General features: G+C 52.9%; 6 protein-coding genes across 6 annotated transcripts; 2 read left to right on the top strand and 4 right to left on the bottom strand.

The window, feature by feature from the left end:
• Window positions 1–27: 27 nt before the first annotated feature.
• C7974DRAFT_416219 (chaperone/heat shock protein-like protein Hsp12) lies at window positions 28–430 on the bottom strand (the record flags this gene model as incomplete). The annotated part of the gene is made up of 3 exons (XM_046143966.1): window positions 28–185; window positions 239–328; window positions 382–430. 3 exons carry the CDS (start codon window positions 428–430, stop codon window positions 28–30), a joined length of 297 nt encoding a protein of 98 aa, XP_045994170.1.
• Window positions 431–2,478: 2,048 nt separating this feature from the next.
• C7974DRAFT_465446 (glycosyl hydrolase) lies at window positions 2,479–3,994 on the top strand. The gene is made up of 2 exons (XM_046146294.1): window positions 2,479–2,689; window positions 2,739–3,994. Exons 1-2 carry the CDS (start codon window positions 2,559–2,561, stop codon window positions 3,655–3,657), a joined length of 1,050 nt encoding a protein of 349 aa, XP_045994171.1. The 5' UTR covers window positions 2,479–2,558; the 3' UTR covers window positions 3,658–3,994.
• Window positions 3,995–5,428: 1,434 nt separating this feature from the next.
• Window positions 5,429–7,516, bottom strand: C7974DRAFT_38854 (uncharacterized protein). Its single transcript, XM_046141285.1, has one exon. It carries the CDS (start codon window positions 7,384–7,386, stop codon window positions 5,548–5,550), a length of 1,839 nt encoding a protein of 612 aa, XP_045994172.1. The 5' UTR covers window positions 7,387–7,516; the 3' UTR covers window positions 5,429–5,547.
• A 2,234-nt stretch (window positions 7,517–9,750) lies between these two features.
• On the bottom strand, window positions 9,751–10,672 carry C7974DRAFT_379025 (uncharacterized protein; the record flags this gene model as incomplete). The annotated part of the gene is made up of 3 exons (XM_046140440.1): window positions 9,751–10,316; window positions 10,368–10,548; window positions 10,601–10,672. 3 exons carry the CDS (start codon window positions 10,670–10,672, stop codon window positions 9,751–9,753), a joined length of 819 nt encoding a protein of 272 aa, XP_045994173.1.
• A 756-nt stretch (window positions 10,673–11,428) lies between these two features.
• Window positions 11,429–13,802, bottom strand: C7974DRAFT_38925 (anthranilate synthase-like protein component I). Its single transcript, XM_046141340.1, has 9 exons — window positions 13,604–13,802; window positions 13,393–13,541; window positions 12,467–13,340; window positions 12,329–12,418; window positions 12,161–12,254; window positions 11,967–12,112; window positions 11,857–11,916; window positions 11,745–11,805; window positions 11,429–11,671 (listed from the first exon to the last, which is right to left on the bottom strand). The coding sequence occupies exons 1-9, from the start codon at window positions 13,613–13,615 to the stop codon at window positions 11,541–11,543; spliced, it is 1,617 nt and encodes a 538-aa protein (XP_045994174.1). The 5' UTR covers window positions 13,616–13,802; the 3' UTR covers window positions 11,429–11,540.
• Window positions 13,803–13,839: 37 nt separating this feature from the next.
• On the top strand, window positions 13,840–15,213 carry C7974DRAFT_38977 (uncharacterized protein). The gene has a single exon (XM_046141404.1). The coding sequence runs from the start codon at window positions 14,064–14,066 to the stop codon at window positions 15,147–15,149; it is 1,086 nt and encodes a 361-aa protein (XP_045994175.1). The 5' UTR covers window positions 13,840–14,063; the 3' UTR covers window positions 15,150–15,213.
• Window positions 15,214–15,852: the final 639 nt, after the last annotated feature.

The following is a 15,852-nucleotide window of genomic DNA, read 5'->3' on the forward strand; positions in this document are numbered from 1 at the left end:
ATCAAGACAGAGCTACCGTGAGGTAGTCTACTGCTTGTTGCCACCGAGGGCGTTCTGGACGGAGGATGCAGCGTTGCTGAGTCCATCCTGAGCCTGCTTGAGGACACCCTCACCTTGCTGGGAGGCGTCGTCGGATCCACCGCGGACCGTGTCACCGACCTTCTGGGAGGTAGATTTCTGGCCCTCTGCGGTGGTGTTAGCATGTGATGGAGGAGAGGTAGTGATGGATGGTACTGACCAGGCTGGACAGCGCCGGCAATGCGGTCACCAGCGCCAGAGACGTTCTCGCCGATCTTGTCGGTGGTGGACTTCTGGGAGTCAGGGGTGACTACAAGGTGGTCAGTGTCTCGCTTTGAGTGGTAGTCAAGCGGGAAGGCTCACGCTTCTCAGACGCCTGCTCGCCGAGACCCTTGCGGAGGTTGTCAGACATGTCGATTGTGTGTGGTTGTTTGTTTGAAGTTGAAGGAGTTGTAGTTTGTGCTTGTAATCGAAGTGTTGTTCGTTGATGAAAGACAACTCGAGCAGCGCAGCGGAGGTCTTAAGTAGGTGCTCCTCCTGCTCCTGGACCACTTACGAAATTCGCACGTCACTGCTCTGAACCACAGTGAGAGAAGGTGCAATTCGACCTAACCATCCCTGCCGCCCGTGATCACAACAGGGTTGCGCGTAACAAGGCAGCAGTCGAGCTCACTTGTAAGGATGTCTCTCAGCCACACCTCTCACGAAGGCCACGATTGGTCGATCCTGGAGCAAGCATTAGCGTGATTGATGGGATTTGTACAAATTCCATGGCGGTTCCGTCATTGCGAGGCACATGTTCGGTTATGGCCCGCTGTTGCATATGTTGCGTACTCACGAACCCCACCTGTTTACGCGGGGCACCTACGTCACGCAAACAAGAAGTCGCGCACCGCGGTCTGGGATTCGCGACTGCTGCAACGCGTCATTATGGACCATCGCTCCACACGGAAGCAGCTGAACCTTAACGTGGCAAAGGAACACAAGATCACAGCAGCGGCGTGTTCTGGTGATGCGAACCTGTTGCACGAGCTCCAGCGCTTGCACTCGGCTTTGGCTTAACCTTCGCCATCCGCCTTGCGGAGCAAGACGCAACAGCCTGTTCCTCTCCACATTTCATAATCAGTGCACGATCAATCCCTTCCGTTGACGCCCGCTTTCTGTCTCATTATGACAGTACAATCCGCAACGCAATGCTGTAACAGTTGATTCCTTTGCAGATCATCACGTTACCTACGTGACCTGGCGCTGTATCTTAGAGCGTAATCAACGCAATGTATTATTGCCAGGCTCAAAGTCGAGTCAAGTAAGAGGAGATTAGCTTTGTGTTCTCTGATATTACATTCTATAGGAAGATGCTACGGAGATGATACGGCTCCCCGCAGTTCGCCTTGAAAGGCCATCAACGGTACAACCTCTGTCCTTCGCAACATTGCCCCAGGCGACCACTGCAGTCATATGCCTCACCACGATCCTTGACCCTTGGTCCGACATGCACGATGCATGCACAGAAAAATGAACTCATCAGAATGGACCGAGACCTGTATGCTTGCGCAAATGAGCTTCACAGACCAGTGTTGTGTCTGAGCCTGCCCTTTCCCTGATTGTGCTCTTGGGAATCGAGGACACAATAGCCTAGTGCTCAGCCTTTTCAACTCTCCGAAGACCCATCCCTTCATTTCGCACGATATTTTTGGCGCCAACAGTTGATAAGGCCTTGTTGTTCGGGCTGGCGCTTAGCTGAGACCTCCTCGTCTCGCCTTGGGGCCTCCAACATGAGGCTGTGGAGGCACAGGCGATATCTTTTCGTAAGCCACGTTCCAGGGTGCCTGGACCATGCCGTTTCGTGCCTAATGTACGCCCGATCCAGTGATTTTCCGGCCCGTCAAACGTCCACGCCAATCAGGGTCCACTATCGACTTATCTCCGTACCATAGACTGCTTTTGACATATGTTTCAGAACATCATGTGAAGCCAATCCTTGACAATATGTGCATCGTTGTCTACGATAGGATCCACGTTGGTCAGGCTCCAACATCACGAATCTTCCTAACCGCTACCACGACGGGGCAATTACCGCTGTCAATAAGCAGTATGGCTAAGACAATTGCAATCATGATCAGCGCTCGCATGATGCTCAGTATGGCCTTGCGGCAAGACCGCTTTACTAGCAGTATCACGATGCAGGAGTACACCAGGGCAGGCATCGGAGATTCGAGCATGCTGTAGTATTGAAGGTGACAAGATGCATCATCGCCAAGGATATAGAGTTGTTTGTATAGGCCTCGTGCTGGGCGATGTACACAGCCAACGCTGTCATCCAACACACACGTCAAATGCTGGCACTGATCATGTTTCTGGGCGCAAACTGCCTAGCCCTATGGCCCCAGTTTCGTTTTGGCACGCTCCTGGCGTTTCCTAGGAACATAAAACGCAGGTGGTCCCTCAGGTCTGACTACTTCACAGGCATCAAGTGACGCTATCTCCTCACAGCATCACCTTACTGTCGATTATCTGTCCCTGTCACGCATCACTGCAACATGAACTATATCTTGTCACTGAGCGTTGCGTATCTGTTGCTAAACACAGCATATGCGGACTATGCACGCGATGCCGAGTCTGCTATCAAGCTGCTCCAAGATAAGTGGTACAACGCTGAGACTGGCTTATGGTAGGCTTCTGCGACCTCCTCTGTTTCCCCGGCTGACATTATTCTCAAGGAGCGATATGTGGTGGCAGTCGGGCAATATTGTAGAGACCATTGCAAGATTCGGCATACAGGATGCAGACTTCAAGCAAGCAGCAATCGATATTGTCTCCAATACATACGACAAGTCACCGAATCAGAAAGGCTACAATAACTGGAAGAATGACTTCTATGACGATGAAGGCTGGTGGGCCATGGGATGGATCGCCTCGTTTGACTTGACTGGCGATCAGAAATACCTCAACACCGCGAAAGATCTCTTTGAAGACATGACCGGCGGTTGGACCACGCCATGTAAAGGTGGCATCTGGTGGAACAAACCGAAGACGTCCATCGCCTCTATCTCCAATGAGCTCTTCCTTGCGGTCGGCGCATCACTAGCTAACCGTGTTTCGGCTGAGGAAAAATCCCACTACCAAGACTGGGCGCAGATGGAATGGGACTGGTTCTGGAACTCTGGAGTCATCCGTGACGGTCTCATCAACGACGGCGTCGACAACATTACTTGCCAAAACGACGGGAAAACAACGTTCACCTACAACCAAGGTGTCGTACTTACCGGTCTCTCTGAACTGGCCAAAGCAAAGAGCGATGGTGGACTCATCGCCCACGCCAACGAGCTCGCTAGCACCTCGATGAGCAGACTGAGCGACAACGGTATTCTGACCGAGCCAGTCAACCACCCTCTGGATGAGCAGGGCGCCATGTTCAAGGGACCATACGTCAGAGGCCTGTCTACCCTCAATGAGAACGAGGGCCAGCAGACCTTCACTGATTTCCTGAAGAAGAACGCCGATTCGGCACTGGCAAACGCTAAGAATGGCGATGGTGTCATTAGAGATCGCTGGCAGGGTGGCTCGGATGGCTCCGGCGCGGCGAGCCACGCGGCAGGTATCGATGTGCTGGTCGCTGCTCTACAAGCTTCGACTTGAGAACCATGACGATGGTGTCTCAGAAGTCGAATCGTTGCTTTTTACAAGGTGTTGTGGACATCACAAGGGATTGTCCATCGGACTTCCTCCTAATGGGAATGGTGGCGGATTCGGACTCGGGAGCACACTGCTGTGTTACCCTGTCGTTGCTTGTTCTTTGCATCTTATACCCAACTTGTCATATTTAGTTCTTTACTTGCATGTTTCTGTACGACCGTCACGACCGCTACGCCTCAATGGAATCTCGGATTTGTTCAATATGCCTTTCAACACCAAGTGCAAGTCATCGTAAACGTTCATTCGATCGTGCTAAAGAAGTTCGTCCACTAGCCGCAGCCATGTGAGTAGCAATCTATTTTGTCTCACTCTACCAGCGCTACGATAGGATGGTCTACTCATCACCGGAGCGTGTTCCACTCAAACTCCTTAGACTACAAATAACACATTGATCTTCTTGACAATGTCGATCCGGCTTCGCGGGAGTCTTGTGGCACAGGTCAGCAACCTGACAAGAGAAACATCTCGACATCGTGCATCACGCGTGCACCTAGAACCTGAACTAGGGCCGGGGTTATACGACCCCTTTGCTACATTGTAGTGTAAAGCTGGTGGCAGAGAGCCACATGACGATCATTCAGGTATGATTGCTCCCATCTGTAGGCAATGCCGAATGTCGAGATCAGCAGATGTTTGTTTTCGTGAAGGGATCTGCACTAGACACATTGGCACCTTCTTGGAGCCTCACAAGTTCGTTGTCCATGATTCGTGGCTTCCAGAAACCCAAGGAAGGTTGCCTACTTTCACGTCACTCCATGCTTCCCTAGATCACCGGGGCAAACCCATCCTGCAGAAGTGATGATAGTAGCGTGCCACGTCAGGCAGACTTGCGTCGATGAGTGGCGGATCACCTCGAGTCCGGTACGGTGATATCTGTACGGGTACAGTATTAGTTCGAAAACTTCTTCCACTCATTTGAGAACACACCGAGTCTCACCGAAAAGTCGCTGTAGCTGAAGCGCTGAGGCTGGCAGCTCTACAAGCAAGAATCGATCACGTCAGTCCCCGACCGGATAATCCGTGAGAGGCGTTTGTCGGCTCCACTACCTTAGCATTTTGATCGCCCAGGTCTGCAGGCGTACTGATGTTTTTTTTTTAGATGTGCTTTATATTTGGGTAACGTACCTGATCTTTCACATACGACCATAGGACGTTGAAAACAAGGCTTCCCGTTCGCTCAGCCCTATTTAAGCAACGTACCGGTGGATTAGTACTCAGGTGGGTGACCACTGGGGAATCCCCACTGTTGTATGTAAACTCTTTTTTTGCTGCTTTTGCCCGGTTGGAATTTTGTCTGGTGTGAGTGGGCGCCATATGCGGCACGTGTGTTGTCGTAGCTAAATCGGGACTAGTACATTTTGTCACTTTCTTCACGTAGCTGACACTGGTTTGTCGTATGTAAGTTTCATTCTTTTTACATATATGTGTTCATCTCTTAGGAAGCTGGAGAACAGGGATTTGGCCTTATGTGACTGGAAAGTCAGTGTGATGCGGAACCGTCGAACAGTCTGTCTTGCATAAGTAAGCTTTGCGGTCACGGCGGCATGAGATCGATTCGATAGAAATTCTGCTAATGTGAACTATTTCCCTCCTAGTTATCAGATAAAAGAGTGAAACGGTCTCATCATTCTCTCCCTCCAGTACCCAACGAGTACCTCAACTGGCGCCTGCTCTTTCGATAGATTGATATCACTCTGATTCACCTCAGCTGCAGTCTGTCCTGCGGACTAGCAACACCTCGCGCGCACCGTCGGACGGACCGCTTTCAACCGCCACCTTAGCCGTCATTGCCGCCCTATCTCGGCCCCAAGTCTCCTCAACTACCTTCCATAATTATGCAGGTGGTCCCGCTGGGCCGGATTTTGCAGCCATACCGCCAAATGGCGGAGGAGCAGGTGCTGTTGTCGAGTTCTCGAAGAGAGCGCGTTGCTGAGTGATTGGCTGGCCTGTGGTGCCTCCGAACAAAGCCTGTCGCGGTGGAGAAGCAGGTGCCGTTCCTGAGGTCTCAAAGAGGCTGCGTTGCTGAGTGACTGGCTGGCTTGTGTTCCCTCCGAACAAAGCACAAGATGGTGTAGGGCTACAGGAGGAGCATCCGGTAGGTCGGCCGCTGGGATGCTTGATGTTGCTATTTGCATCGTTGTTGTTCGGAAACATGCTGGCGCCAGAGGGAACAGGTGCTGATCCCCCAAACTGGATGTTTGGAATATCTGGGCGCTTCGCAAAGGGGGATTTGGCCGTTTGATTCGTCGCTGCGCTGTCAAAGTGACATTGTTTTGGAGTTACTGTTGCAAGAGAGGCGAATGGCGAAGGCATTGTATCTGCTGTAGTAGAAGCAGACGTCTTACCCTGCGATGTTGAGGTACGACAGAAAAGACCATGTTGATGCTGGAGTGTGCAGACTGTGTTTGAGAACGGCTCCCTTGGTGGCACAGACGGTGGGCCGCCCAACCTCTGGAATAGGCCGGGTCCAGAAGTAGCCATGCCCGATGGAAGTTTAGAGGAAGATTTGTCGCTCTGTGGCGGCACAAATGGTGGCAGAGCTGGCCACAACTCCTGGAACGAGCTAGGTTTGGAAGGAGCCATGTCGGATGGAAGGTAGGGTGAGGCTTTGCCATTCTGTGTCGACTTCTCGACCTTCGATGCTGCAGGCGCAAAACCATAGCCAGGGTTTGAGGCGACTATGTTGACGGGGAACCACCCGGTTTTGGAGAACTCGACTTTGGTTGGTGGTGCAAATCGAGCTGGGGCGGCATCCCAGGGGTACGATATACCGTTAGTCTTCATGGGTCTATCACGTCCAGCTTCGTAATCAGCAAGCCGAATCTCTTCGAGCGAACGGTCCTTGTCGTGCCAGCTCTTGTTTGTCGTCATGGTCTGGTAATGAGCAAGACCCATACCCTCAGAGCTTTCCACATGCGTACATGACTCTCCTTGTTCCTGTAGGCGTGTCGAGTACGCTTCCGCTGCAGATGGGTGGTGTCTAGAAACTGTCGCTGGGCTGAGGTTGGTGGATGCAAACCCGAACGCTGGTGCAACCTTATCAAAGAGACTTGGATTTCCATTCTGCTTTGACTCGAACTTCGAAGGTGTACACGTCGGAGTTGGATTCGGGAGAGGGTTCTGCGGAAGTACTGTCGTTGTTGAGATGATGAATACTGCAGGCTTGAACTGCAGGGATCCTATCAACGTAGTGAGTTCGACAGATTTTCCATATTCTACAGAAACTATGTTTCCTTGACGTTGTGCTGTGCGAGACTGTATCAGATTCAACATCTGGGGCTGCAAGTCGAGGAGTTCGTCCATTATAGAGTAATCCGGCCCTAGATTTTGCACCTTGGCTTGCAAGGCATGTTCGCTGATCCGCAAAGACTCAATTCCAAAGGACAATGTGCAGGCAGCATCGGTAGATTGCATCATTGGACGAACGATGTAAGCCTCCAAATGTGGTATGGGTGTGACTGTGTTGAAGTTGAAGCCTGACGACTTGCAGGTAGATATCGGGTCCTTCGAAGTGTTCCTTCCGAAAAGCGGGTTCGCGGAATAAAGAGGCTTGATGATACTGGGCTGCCCGAATGTCACAGATCCCGGTTCTGCTTTCGGCGTGTTATCCGTTGGCCTGTTGGCCTCAGTAGATCCTGCTGTCTCTTTCGAGGTTGAACCATGCAGTGCCATAGGCGGATCGACGTAACGCGTGTCAGTATTTTGGCCGTGCTTGTTTTCTCGCGCTGACGCAGCAATATATGTGAGATGCTGAGCACTGCTGAAAGCTTGGACGGATTTGGAATGGTCGGCTCTGTTGAAGACAAGTTAGATGGTCTTCTTGGCTGATATAAGATATTGACTTACAGGGTCAAGTTCTGTGAATTCGGCTCAAGGTCGACTTGAGGAGGACTGGCCGCGGGTGTAGCATTCGGTGGTGTCGCCGTTGAGGTTGCACTTAGTTGCTTAGTTTCGAGTGGCTCGTTTCTAAGCGCATCTGGATCCTGTTGCTGAAGTGCTTTCGTGAGAAGGAAGGTGTTCTGGATCTCCTCATCATTACTGTTCACGAAATTAGTTCTGGTTCGGCTGATGAAGAATTCCAAGCTTGACTTACGGATTTTGAACTCGAGTCAGAACTGTGTGCCTCACTATCAGTCTTGTTTGAGCCATGTGGTAGAAGCAGCGATCAATCATATCCAGCTCCTGACGTTCGTCACTCAGAACGAAGTCATGAATTTTCTCTGCGCCCGATACTTTCACGTGAAAGTCTTCGTCTGCTGTTCGCACCGCACGGGAGATGGCTTCAAAGACACAATCACATTGACTCATGGACTGCAAGACATTGATATAATGCGCGGTGGTCCACATGTCCTTGTCTTGACTCTTACCCCTCGACACACGTTCTAGCGCTAGGTCTTCGACGAGAGTCGACAAGATTGCAGCAAGAGCGAACGTCTTCTGCAGTAACTCTCTTGTGGCTTGAGTAACAGATGGAACGCTACACAGGTGAATGACAGGGAGCAAAGCCTGCGCGACACTGTTGGCAGTTGCATGAAGGTGTTTTGCAAAACCGGCAATATTGTCACTCCGCTGATGTTCAGTCACATCCGGCTGCGTTGGCTGAAAGGACTCCTTAACCCTTTTCTCGGCCATGGTTACCAGTGGTACTTCTCTACGCATAGATAATAGGTGCAAGTAAGTGGCAGTGTTCGATGGAACTGGGCTGAAAATCACAGACGTGCCAAGAACGCGATCCAACTACGTAAGTGAAGGACTAAGGCTGGGCTTATATGGTGAGAAGTGAATGAAAGATCGAGGTTGAGATGGTTGATGAGGAGATGATAGAAGGTTCGAGCGATAGTTAGTTACTTTTGTTAAATATGCCAAACTTCGAGGAGCTCCGGTGATGTAGGCAGCAATCAGGCGCCCAACAGGCAGCAATTCGGCCTTGCGGCTGAGGCCTACTGACGCGAGCCATCCCTGCACTAGCATCATGTCAACAAACCGAACACAGCATCTCGTTGAACAATAACAAGACGAGAATCCCGTGTAGTCAGCTCAGGAACTAGTGTTCGAGAAAAGAACAAAATGAGACGTGCCCTTGCATCAGCGCACGAGAACTCACGAGGCAGGCGAACCCACCGCCTTGCATACGCACCAACGCCTCAACACGCACTGCACACGCGAGACCCCGCAGTTTCCAGCACCGTTCCCAACCTCCTTGCATCCTGGACCGCTATGCACGGCTCATCAGCCACAGTATGGCCGCAGCATGCATCCCAGAGACTCGTTTTCCAGGGTGAGTGAACGGACATCCGCAGCGGGCCGGGACGGACTGGGACGGACCTGTGAGCAGCCATGTGGATCCGAAGTGATGCTCGTATTGTGGCTGAGGAGGTTTATGTCAACCTCACTGCTCCAAGTCTCTTCACAGCGATACATCATCTGTGAAACCACAAAAGTTTTCATCTTAGCTATTCTGCAAGTTCTGCGGCGCAAATGTCTCGGAGCGCTCGTGCTCTGTAACACAACGTCTAGCCGCTCAACGTGGCTTCCACAAGGCGCCACTGCAGGTCGTGGGTACCGCATGCAGACTTTGCGACACAGGCGGTACGACTGTTCTGCGCCAATGGTCAAGGACCGTCCACTACATGTGGGAACGCAAGCATTGTGAGGGCGTTGAAGGAGATCAGTTGAGACGAGGTTCAAGTAACTTTCATGGTGAGTTGATTATTGAATTTCTTTGAATTAAGGTATTTGCTATCTACCAGCGTCCGAACACCGGATCGCTTGCCCCCAGGCCGAGTGTGAGGGTATCAAAGCGCCAAAGCGCGAATACATGAAAGAGTCATAGGCATAATGAGTCGTAGTCATCAAGCCATCGTGTACGTGTCGTAAAAAACCGAGTCCTGCGACTCGAATCGAATACCAGGGTATGTATTCAATCCATCACCGAGTACACGGCGATATATCCAAGCCCTCCTCGTATTACCGTTCCACCTCTATCCATTATGCACATTACTCCGTTGAGGTAGGACCTTGGACAGCGTGAGGCGCTTAGATGAGGAGCCAGGCGGCAGCAGCGAAGCCAGCAGCGACGGGGACACCGGTGATCCTGGCGGCGGCACCAGGAACAACGCTGGAAGCGGCAGAGCCAGCAGCGCCGGTAGCAGAAGAGGCGGCAGAGCCGATGGCTCCAGTGGCAGAAGACAGGGCAGAGCCAGCAGCATCGGTGGCAGAGGAAGCAGCAGAGCCCAAGGACTCTGTGGCAGATGCAAGAGCAGACGAGGCAGACTCAGCGATCGAAGACAAACCGGAGCTGAGCTCGGAAGCGATCGAGGAAGCTGCGCTTGAGGCCGCGCTTGCTGCAGACTCTGTTAGTGCTCCTGAGCTGTAAACAGTGCTGAAACCAGAGGTAGTGGTTTGGACACTGCCGTCAGAGTTGGTGACGGTAGCAACAAGGGGCACGGTAGTAATAGCGGACTGGGAAGCGCTGCCGGTGGCAGTAGCCTCACCTGATGCGGTACCAGTGACACCTGAAGCGCTGGACAGAGCCGGGTTCAGGATGGACAGGGCCGCGGAAGGAGAGGCAGAGGCTCCGTCAGTGATGGAAGAGGCGACACCTGGCGTGGGGTTAGGAACAGTTTGGAGGCATTGTTATAAAGTGAACTTACCCTGGCAGAGACCGGCAGCGTAGCTAACAGCCTGAGCGGACTCCTCACCAGAGCAAGCCTGGCGAGAGCAGTCGCGGACACCGTAGGCCCAGTTGGACTGCGAGCAGAAGCAGGCAGTGTCGCCGGCGGCGCAGCTGAACTCAGTGTTGGCGATCAGGTTCATGTTGTTGACACACATTTGCTGGAAGAGGTTAGCATTGTTTGCGACAATGGTAGCTAGAGCAAACACGTACTGCGCAAGAACCGAGGTTCTGGGCGGTGACAGCGCCAGCAACGGCAGCGAGGAGGATCATGGACTGCTTCATCTTGACGGTGGTGACGGGTAGGAGCAAAGGTTGCTAGGCTTGCAGGGAAAGGTGTTGTGAAGAAGAAGAGATGCTAGTCCTGTGGGATGCTTGGTTGAAGATGAGTGAGTAAAGAACCTTGGACGAGAGGGAGGAGCAGGCTTTATCCTTCTGAGGCCTGCAAACGGTGCGAAGGTCGTGGCTGGTAAGTGAGTGAAGCTCCTACCCTGTTAGCTTGCCCGGCTGGTCGCTCCGCAATTACAATGGCTGGTGCGGTGACGGAGCAGCCGCGCCTTACTCGGATCATGCAGGGATGTGGCAGGCACGATCATCTTGGACAAAGGAACAGGATTCACGAAGCACGCGTTGATTGGCCAATGGATCGAGCTTGCCGAGCCCAGATCTGCTTGGGGTTAGCTGCGCTAACTATCCAGTTTTATGATGTCGCCAAACGGCCTTGCTTGCAGTGCCGTGCACAGATGAGCTCGACCTGCATGTACAGCTCACGATCAAGGCTTGTTGTCCAAGTAACCTGCCACACCAACATCACGTTGAACCTGCTGCAACACCGTCGATTCAAGACGCCGTGTCACGGTCAGAACGAGTCGCCCCTGTACGGTTGGATAATCTTGCTTTGCAAACTTCGGCGGCAGGATAAATTGTGAAATTACCATCGAACCTTGTTTGATCAAGGAGCGCCTATCGATGTGACGTCTCGTAGCCTCTGGACCTTCTGTGACCACCGACGATAATCTGGTAGCCATCTCGTCTAATCAAACCTGGACGGAGATGGCTTCGATTGTGGGCCAGACCCTGTGCATCTGAGCTGGCATCGCCAGCCCCTCCCTGCAGTCGCCAGCCTCGTGTGGCGCAGTCAAGCGTTCGCTATCTACGCAGCCACACTGATGCGTGGCTTCGCATCACCCTCAAGCGATTGCGGCGTGTCTGCGTCGACACTGTCTTCATTTTGCTCGGCCAGATGCTTCTCCTCAGCTGAAGTGATGCAGTGTGTATTCGCACCTACATGCCAGACTGCGATTAGCACACGGCGATTTGACGGGGCAGTTTGACGGTGAAGCAGGAGCGAACGTACCTAGTTTATTGATCGTCTCCATCCACTCATCGTATGGATCTGAATCGAACACAATTCCTCCCTTGGCCAATGGTCAGCGAGAGTGTGAGCAGCAAGAATTTCTCGAACTTACCCCAGCTTGGAGATACGCGATACCATCTTTGACAAGCATGGTCCGTAGCGCGATGCACGTCTGTGGAAGATCAGTCATGGTACAACCGTGCACCTCAGGGGCCAACTCACGTCCATAGCACCCTCGATCTGCTTATCACCATCGACGCTGCCGTAGCCGAAGTACCCCACAGCGCCAGCATAGACACCACGCTTCTCTTTCTCCAACTCTGCAATCAATTCCATCGCTCGCACCTTGGGCGCGCCACTCACAGTCCCTGGTTTGCGTTTCAATATCAGACCATGTTATGGAGCACTTGACGTACCTGCAGGGAAAATAGATCGGAACGCATCGAATCGTGTTTTGCCAGGTCGCAGCACGCCTGAGACCTCGGAGACTAGATGCTGCACATGCGAAAACTGTATGGATTAGCAAATTGCTTCCGATGAGGTCGCAATGCGCACGAATGCGATGACGAAATTGGTGGTCCAACCTTTTGCACGACCATCAGCTTGTCCACGCGAGTGGAGAGTGGGTCGCAGACGCGATTTACGTCATTCCGCGCGAGGTCCACCAACATCACCTGTGAAATCAGTCAACTTTGAGCTTGACGTAGAATGGTTAAACCAACATGCTCAGCTCGGTCCTTCAGTGAGGTAGAGAGCTCTTCGGCCAGGGCTGCATCCTCCTGCAGAGTCTTTCCCCTCTTGACAGTCCCGGCAATGGGGTGTGTGATGATTCTGCCCTGTTCTTCCTTTACCAGCAATTCGGGACTGGCGCCAACAATCTGAAAATCCTCGCAGTCTACGAAGAAGAGATAGGGCGATGGGTTGACATTACGCAGGTTCCTGTAAATGTTGAATGGATGCAGCGAGGTGGGTCGTGCGAAACGCTGTGAAGGAACAGCCTGGATAATGTCGCCTACGCTGATGTGCTTCTTGAGCTCTTTAACGTGACCCTCGTACCCTTCCTGACCGATGTTCGACTTGTATTCGTTGCCCAGAGTAATCGGGCCCTGTTCAGGCATCGGCACTTCTTTGTCCTTGAGTATCGTCACGTATCTCTTCAATGTGGCCTTCGCCTCTTCGTAAGCCTGCTCCAGGTCGTCGAGGCTATCCGGAACCTTGACGTAGGTGATGACCTTCACGACCTGTGCGAAGTGGTCAAGTGCCACAATTGTATCAAAGAGCATGAAAAGACTCTCCGGAACTTCCAGAATGTCCTTCACATCATCGCGCCGTGTCTTGGGCTCGAAGTACTTGACGCAGTCGTATCCAACATAACCAACAGCACCACCAGTCATGGGAGGAAGCTGTATCGAGGGAATGGTTGCGACTCTGCTCTTCGCGAGCTCCTTCTCGAGATTGGGCAGAGGGTCCGTCTCTTCGCCATGGCCGGGGCCGGTTTTGATAACCTTACGAGGGTCTGCACCAACGAAACTGTATCGCCCAATAGTCTCTGTCGTTGCTGCGCTCTCGAACAGGAATGAGAGCTTAGACTTCGACCTGCCGCCGTGTCAACCCTAGCTGAAGCGCACCAAATGAGTCACGCACTCACTTCGCGGAGACTTTGAGGTATATGCTCGACGGCGTCAGGAACTCGGCGGAGATTGAGGAAAAGACGGGGACGAGGTTGGGCGGGTTCGGAGAGTTGACTGCCGCAGCCAACACCTCCCGCACCGTGTCGAGAGATGGCTGAACGCCTAGCTATTGTGGTCATGCGCTCAGCTCTTGTGCCGCTAAACGTGGCGGGCCGCGATGCTACGTACCTGTTGCGCCATGTTTTGCAGGTGCAGCAAATGCAGCTATGCTATACTGCTGGTTGTGTAGAGGGAGCTCCGGAGTCAATGTCAGAGTCAGTCAGAGTCAGACAATGTCGAGGCTCTTCCTATTCAGACCCACGACGGTGATCTCCAGCCTTATCGACGAGCCAATCGGGCTCCTCGTTGGTCCGCCCTCACAGTGATTTTCGAACAAGACTGCCCCGCTCGCAGCCACCCCCCAGCGGCCAGCCAATGGCTTTGTTAGCCAGACCACTAGAGCGTGTCGCAGCGCCCGAGACGTCACAGTCGCCAACCATCTTCGCAGCACTTGCGCGTTTGTCGCATGTCCTTCACCGTCCCGCACTGCGCGCACTGCAACCTTTTCTCGCGCATAATCGCCCGGCGCATATAAACGCGCACGCACCCCGTTTTTGGACCACAAGACCCCTCGACTTACAGCCGCGCCATGGACTCCCCACCGACGCATTCCGTACGACCGTGGACGCCGCCCGAGACCGAAGCGCGTGGCAGCCCTGAATCCGCCTATTTTTCAGACCCCTTCCGACGAGCATCGAGCTGCGCATCAGACATGGACGAACACCGTTGGCCGCTTCGACAGCCGCGGTCCGGCTCCCCTGGCAGGAAGAGCAAACGATGCGATACATCCAACGAGCCGCTCAGCATCTCCAGGCCGAAGCCTCACCACACAGTCACCGAGCCTGCGCCGTACACACCAACGAAAACCTCCAGTCTGCTGGAACACGCGCCTGGCGCGTTGCGCTATCCGTACACGCCCGAGAGCTCGCGTATATTACACCCAAGCACAGAGGGCTCGCTATCGCCGATTCCATGGGATACCGGATCGCGTTCATCGGCTTCACCTGTGCAGAGCGCCCTCTCATCATGTATCGCGCACTTTGAAAACCTCACGGCGGAGCGCGAGCTCACCGACGATCAGATGGAGTACATTGTTGGACAGTTCGAGAACATGACCTCCTTCCTTGCTGCCCCGGATGCGCAGACGAAGAAGGGCGCCGACGATCTGTTTTCTGGTGGAGATTCACCGCGTCCTGCAAGCCCCAAGCCCACGGCGCACGTCATCGAAGATAACAGTAACTATATGGCCCAGGTCGGGAAGTATATCAACGATGTACAAATCTACACCGCGGACCTGAAACGGCGCTTCGAGGAAGCAAAAGCTTTGAACGAGATCCAACTCGCCATTATCGACGGGTTGCGAAAGAATGCGAACGCAGTGAAGCAGAACATGCAAGAATCACTGGACATTTCTCCCTCTAAGTCGGGCTCTAGAGATGTTGGCAGCAGCTGGGAGTCCATGGATACTGCAGTCGACGACGTCGAGGCATACAACCCCAAGGCCACCACACCACTCAGACCAGCAATGGTCGAGTCCGGCACACAGACCGATGAACGTAAGAAGCTCGTTCCTGCTCGCAAGCCTGCACAGCCTGCGCCGCCCATGAGACGTGGATTTTGGATCGCTCTCTGTGAGGCGCTGGATGGCTTCAGCGATGATCTACACGAGCGCTGATGCTTTCCCACCACTCGTCGGCCTTTCCTTTGCTCTTATACCCTTTTCCATATTTCGTTCTTGGATTTCACCCAGTCTTTTGGGTCACCTTCATTAGGGAACTGCCTGGCCACGGCATTGGGGGGCGTTTACTTACAGGATACCACCACGCCTTCACAGGTACTGATCACGAAGCTACGAATTGCATAGCGATGGCGCACATTGTCTTGAATACTACCACCAGCCCTGCTTGCTCGAACGCAGCGTTGAAATACCCCAAGTAGTCTGTGCGACTCTTTTCCTAAACTCTTGACATTACAGAGCGCGATAGTCACACGTTCAATTATCTTAATCACTTTATCGATATCCACTAATTTTGGGTTCAATGTCAATGGCACAGTACGTTTGCGAACGAAATTTTGACGTGAATACTTTCGCATCGCAGCTACGAAAATGCTCGAGAGAAACCCTGCAAAGCGTGTGTTGAGCAGCAAGGCTCGCTGCGCTCTATCTTCAGCAGTAGATCGTTTGCCACCTGAATGTCGCCTTCAGTATGCATTCTCATCATTGTTTTGGGTTCACACCCTCGCATATGGTTCAAAGCAGAAAAGGACCCCACACTACAGGCAACGATAACAACTATGTAGCCCGTCTGATAAAGCAATCTAAATTCCGCAAATGACGTGCAGGCTCCCTTGCTTGGCCGTCGGCACGATGCAGAACG

The sequence above is a fragment of the Boeremia exigua genome, assembly GCF_020726555.1.
Source record: "Boeremia exigua strain MPI-SDFR-AT-0100 chromosome Unknown C7974scaffold_10, whole genome shotgun sequence".
Taxonomy (NCBI): Eukaryota; Fungi; Ascomycota; class Dothideomycetes; order Pleosporales; family Didymellaceae; genus Boeremia; species Boeremia exigua.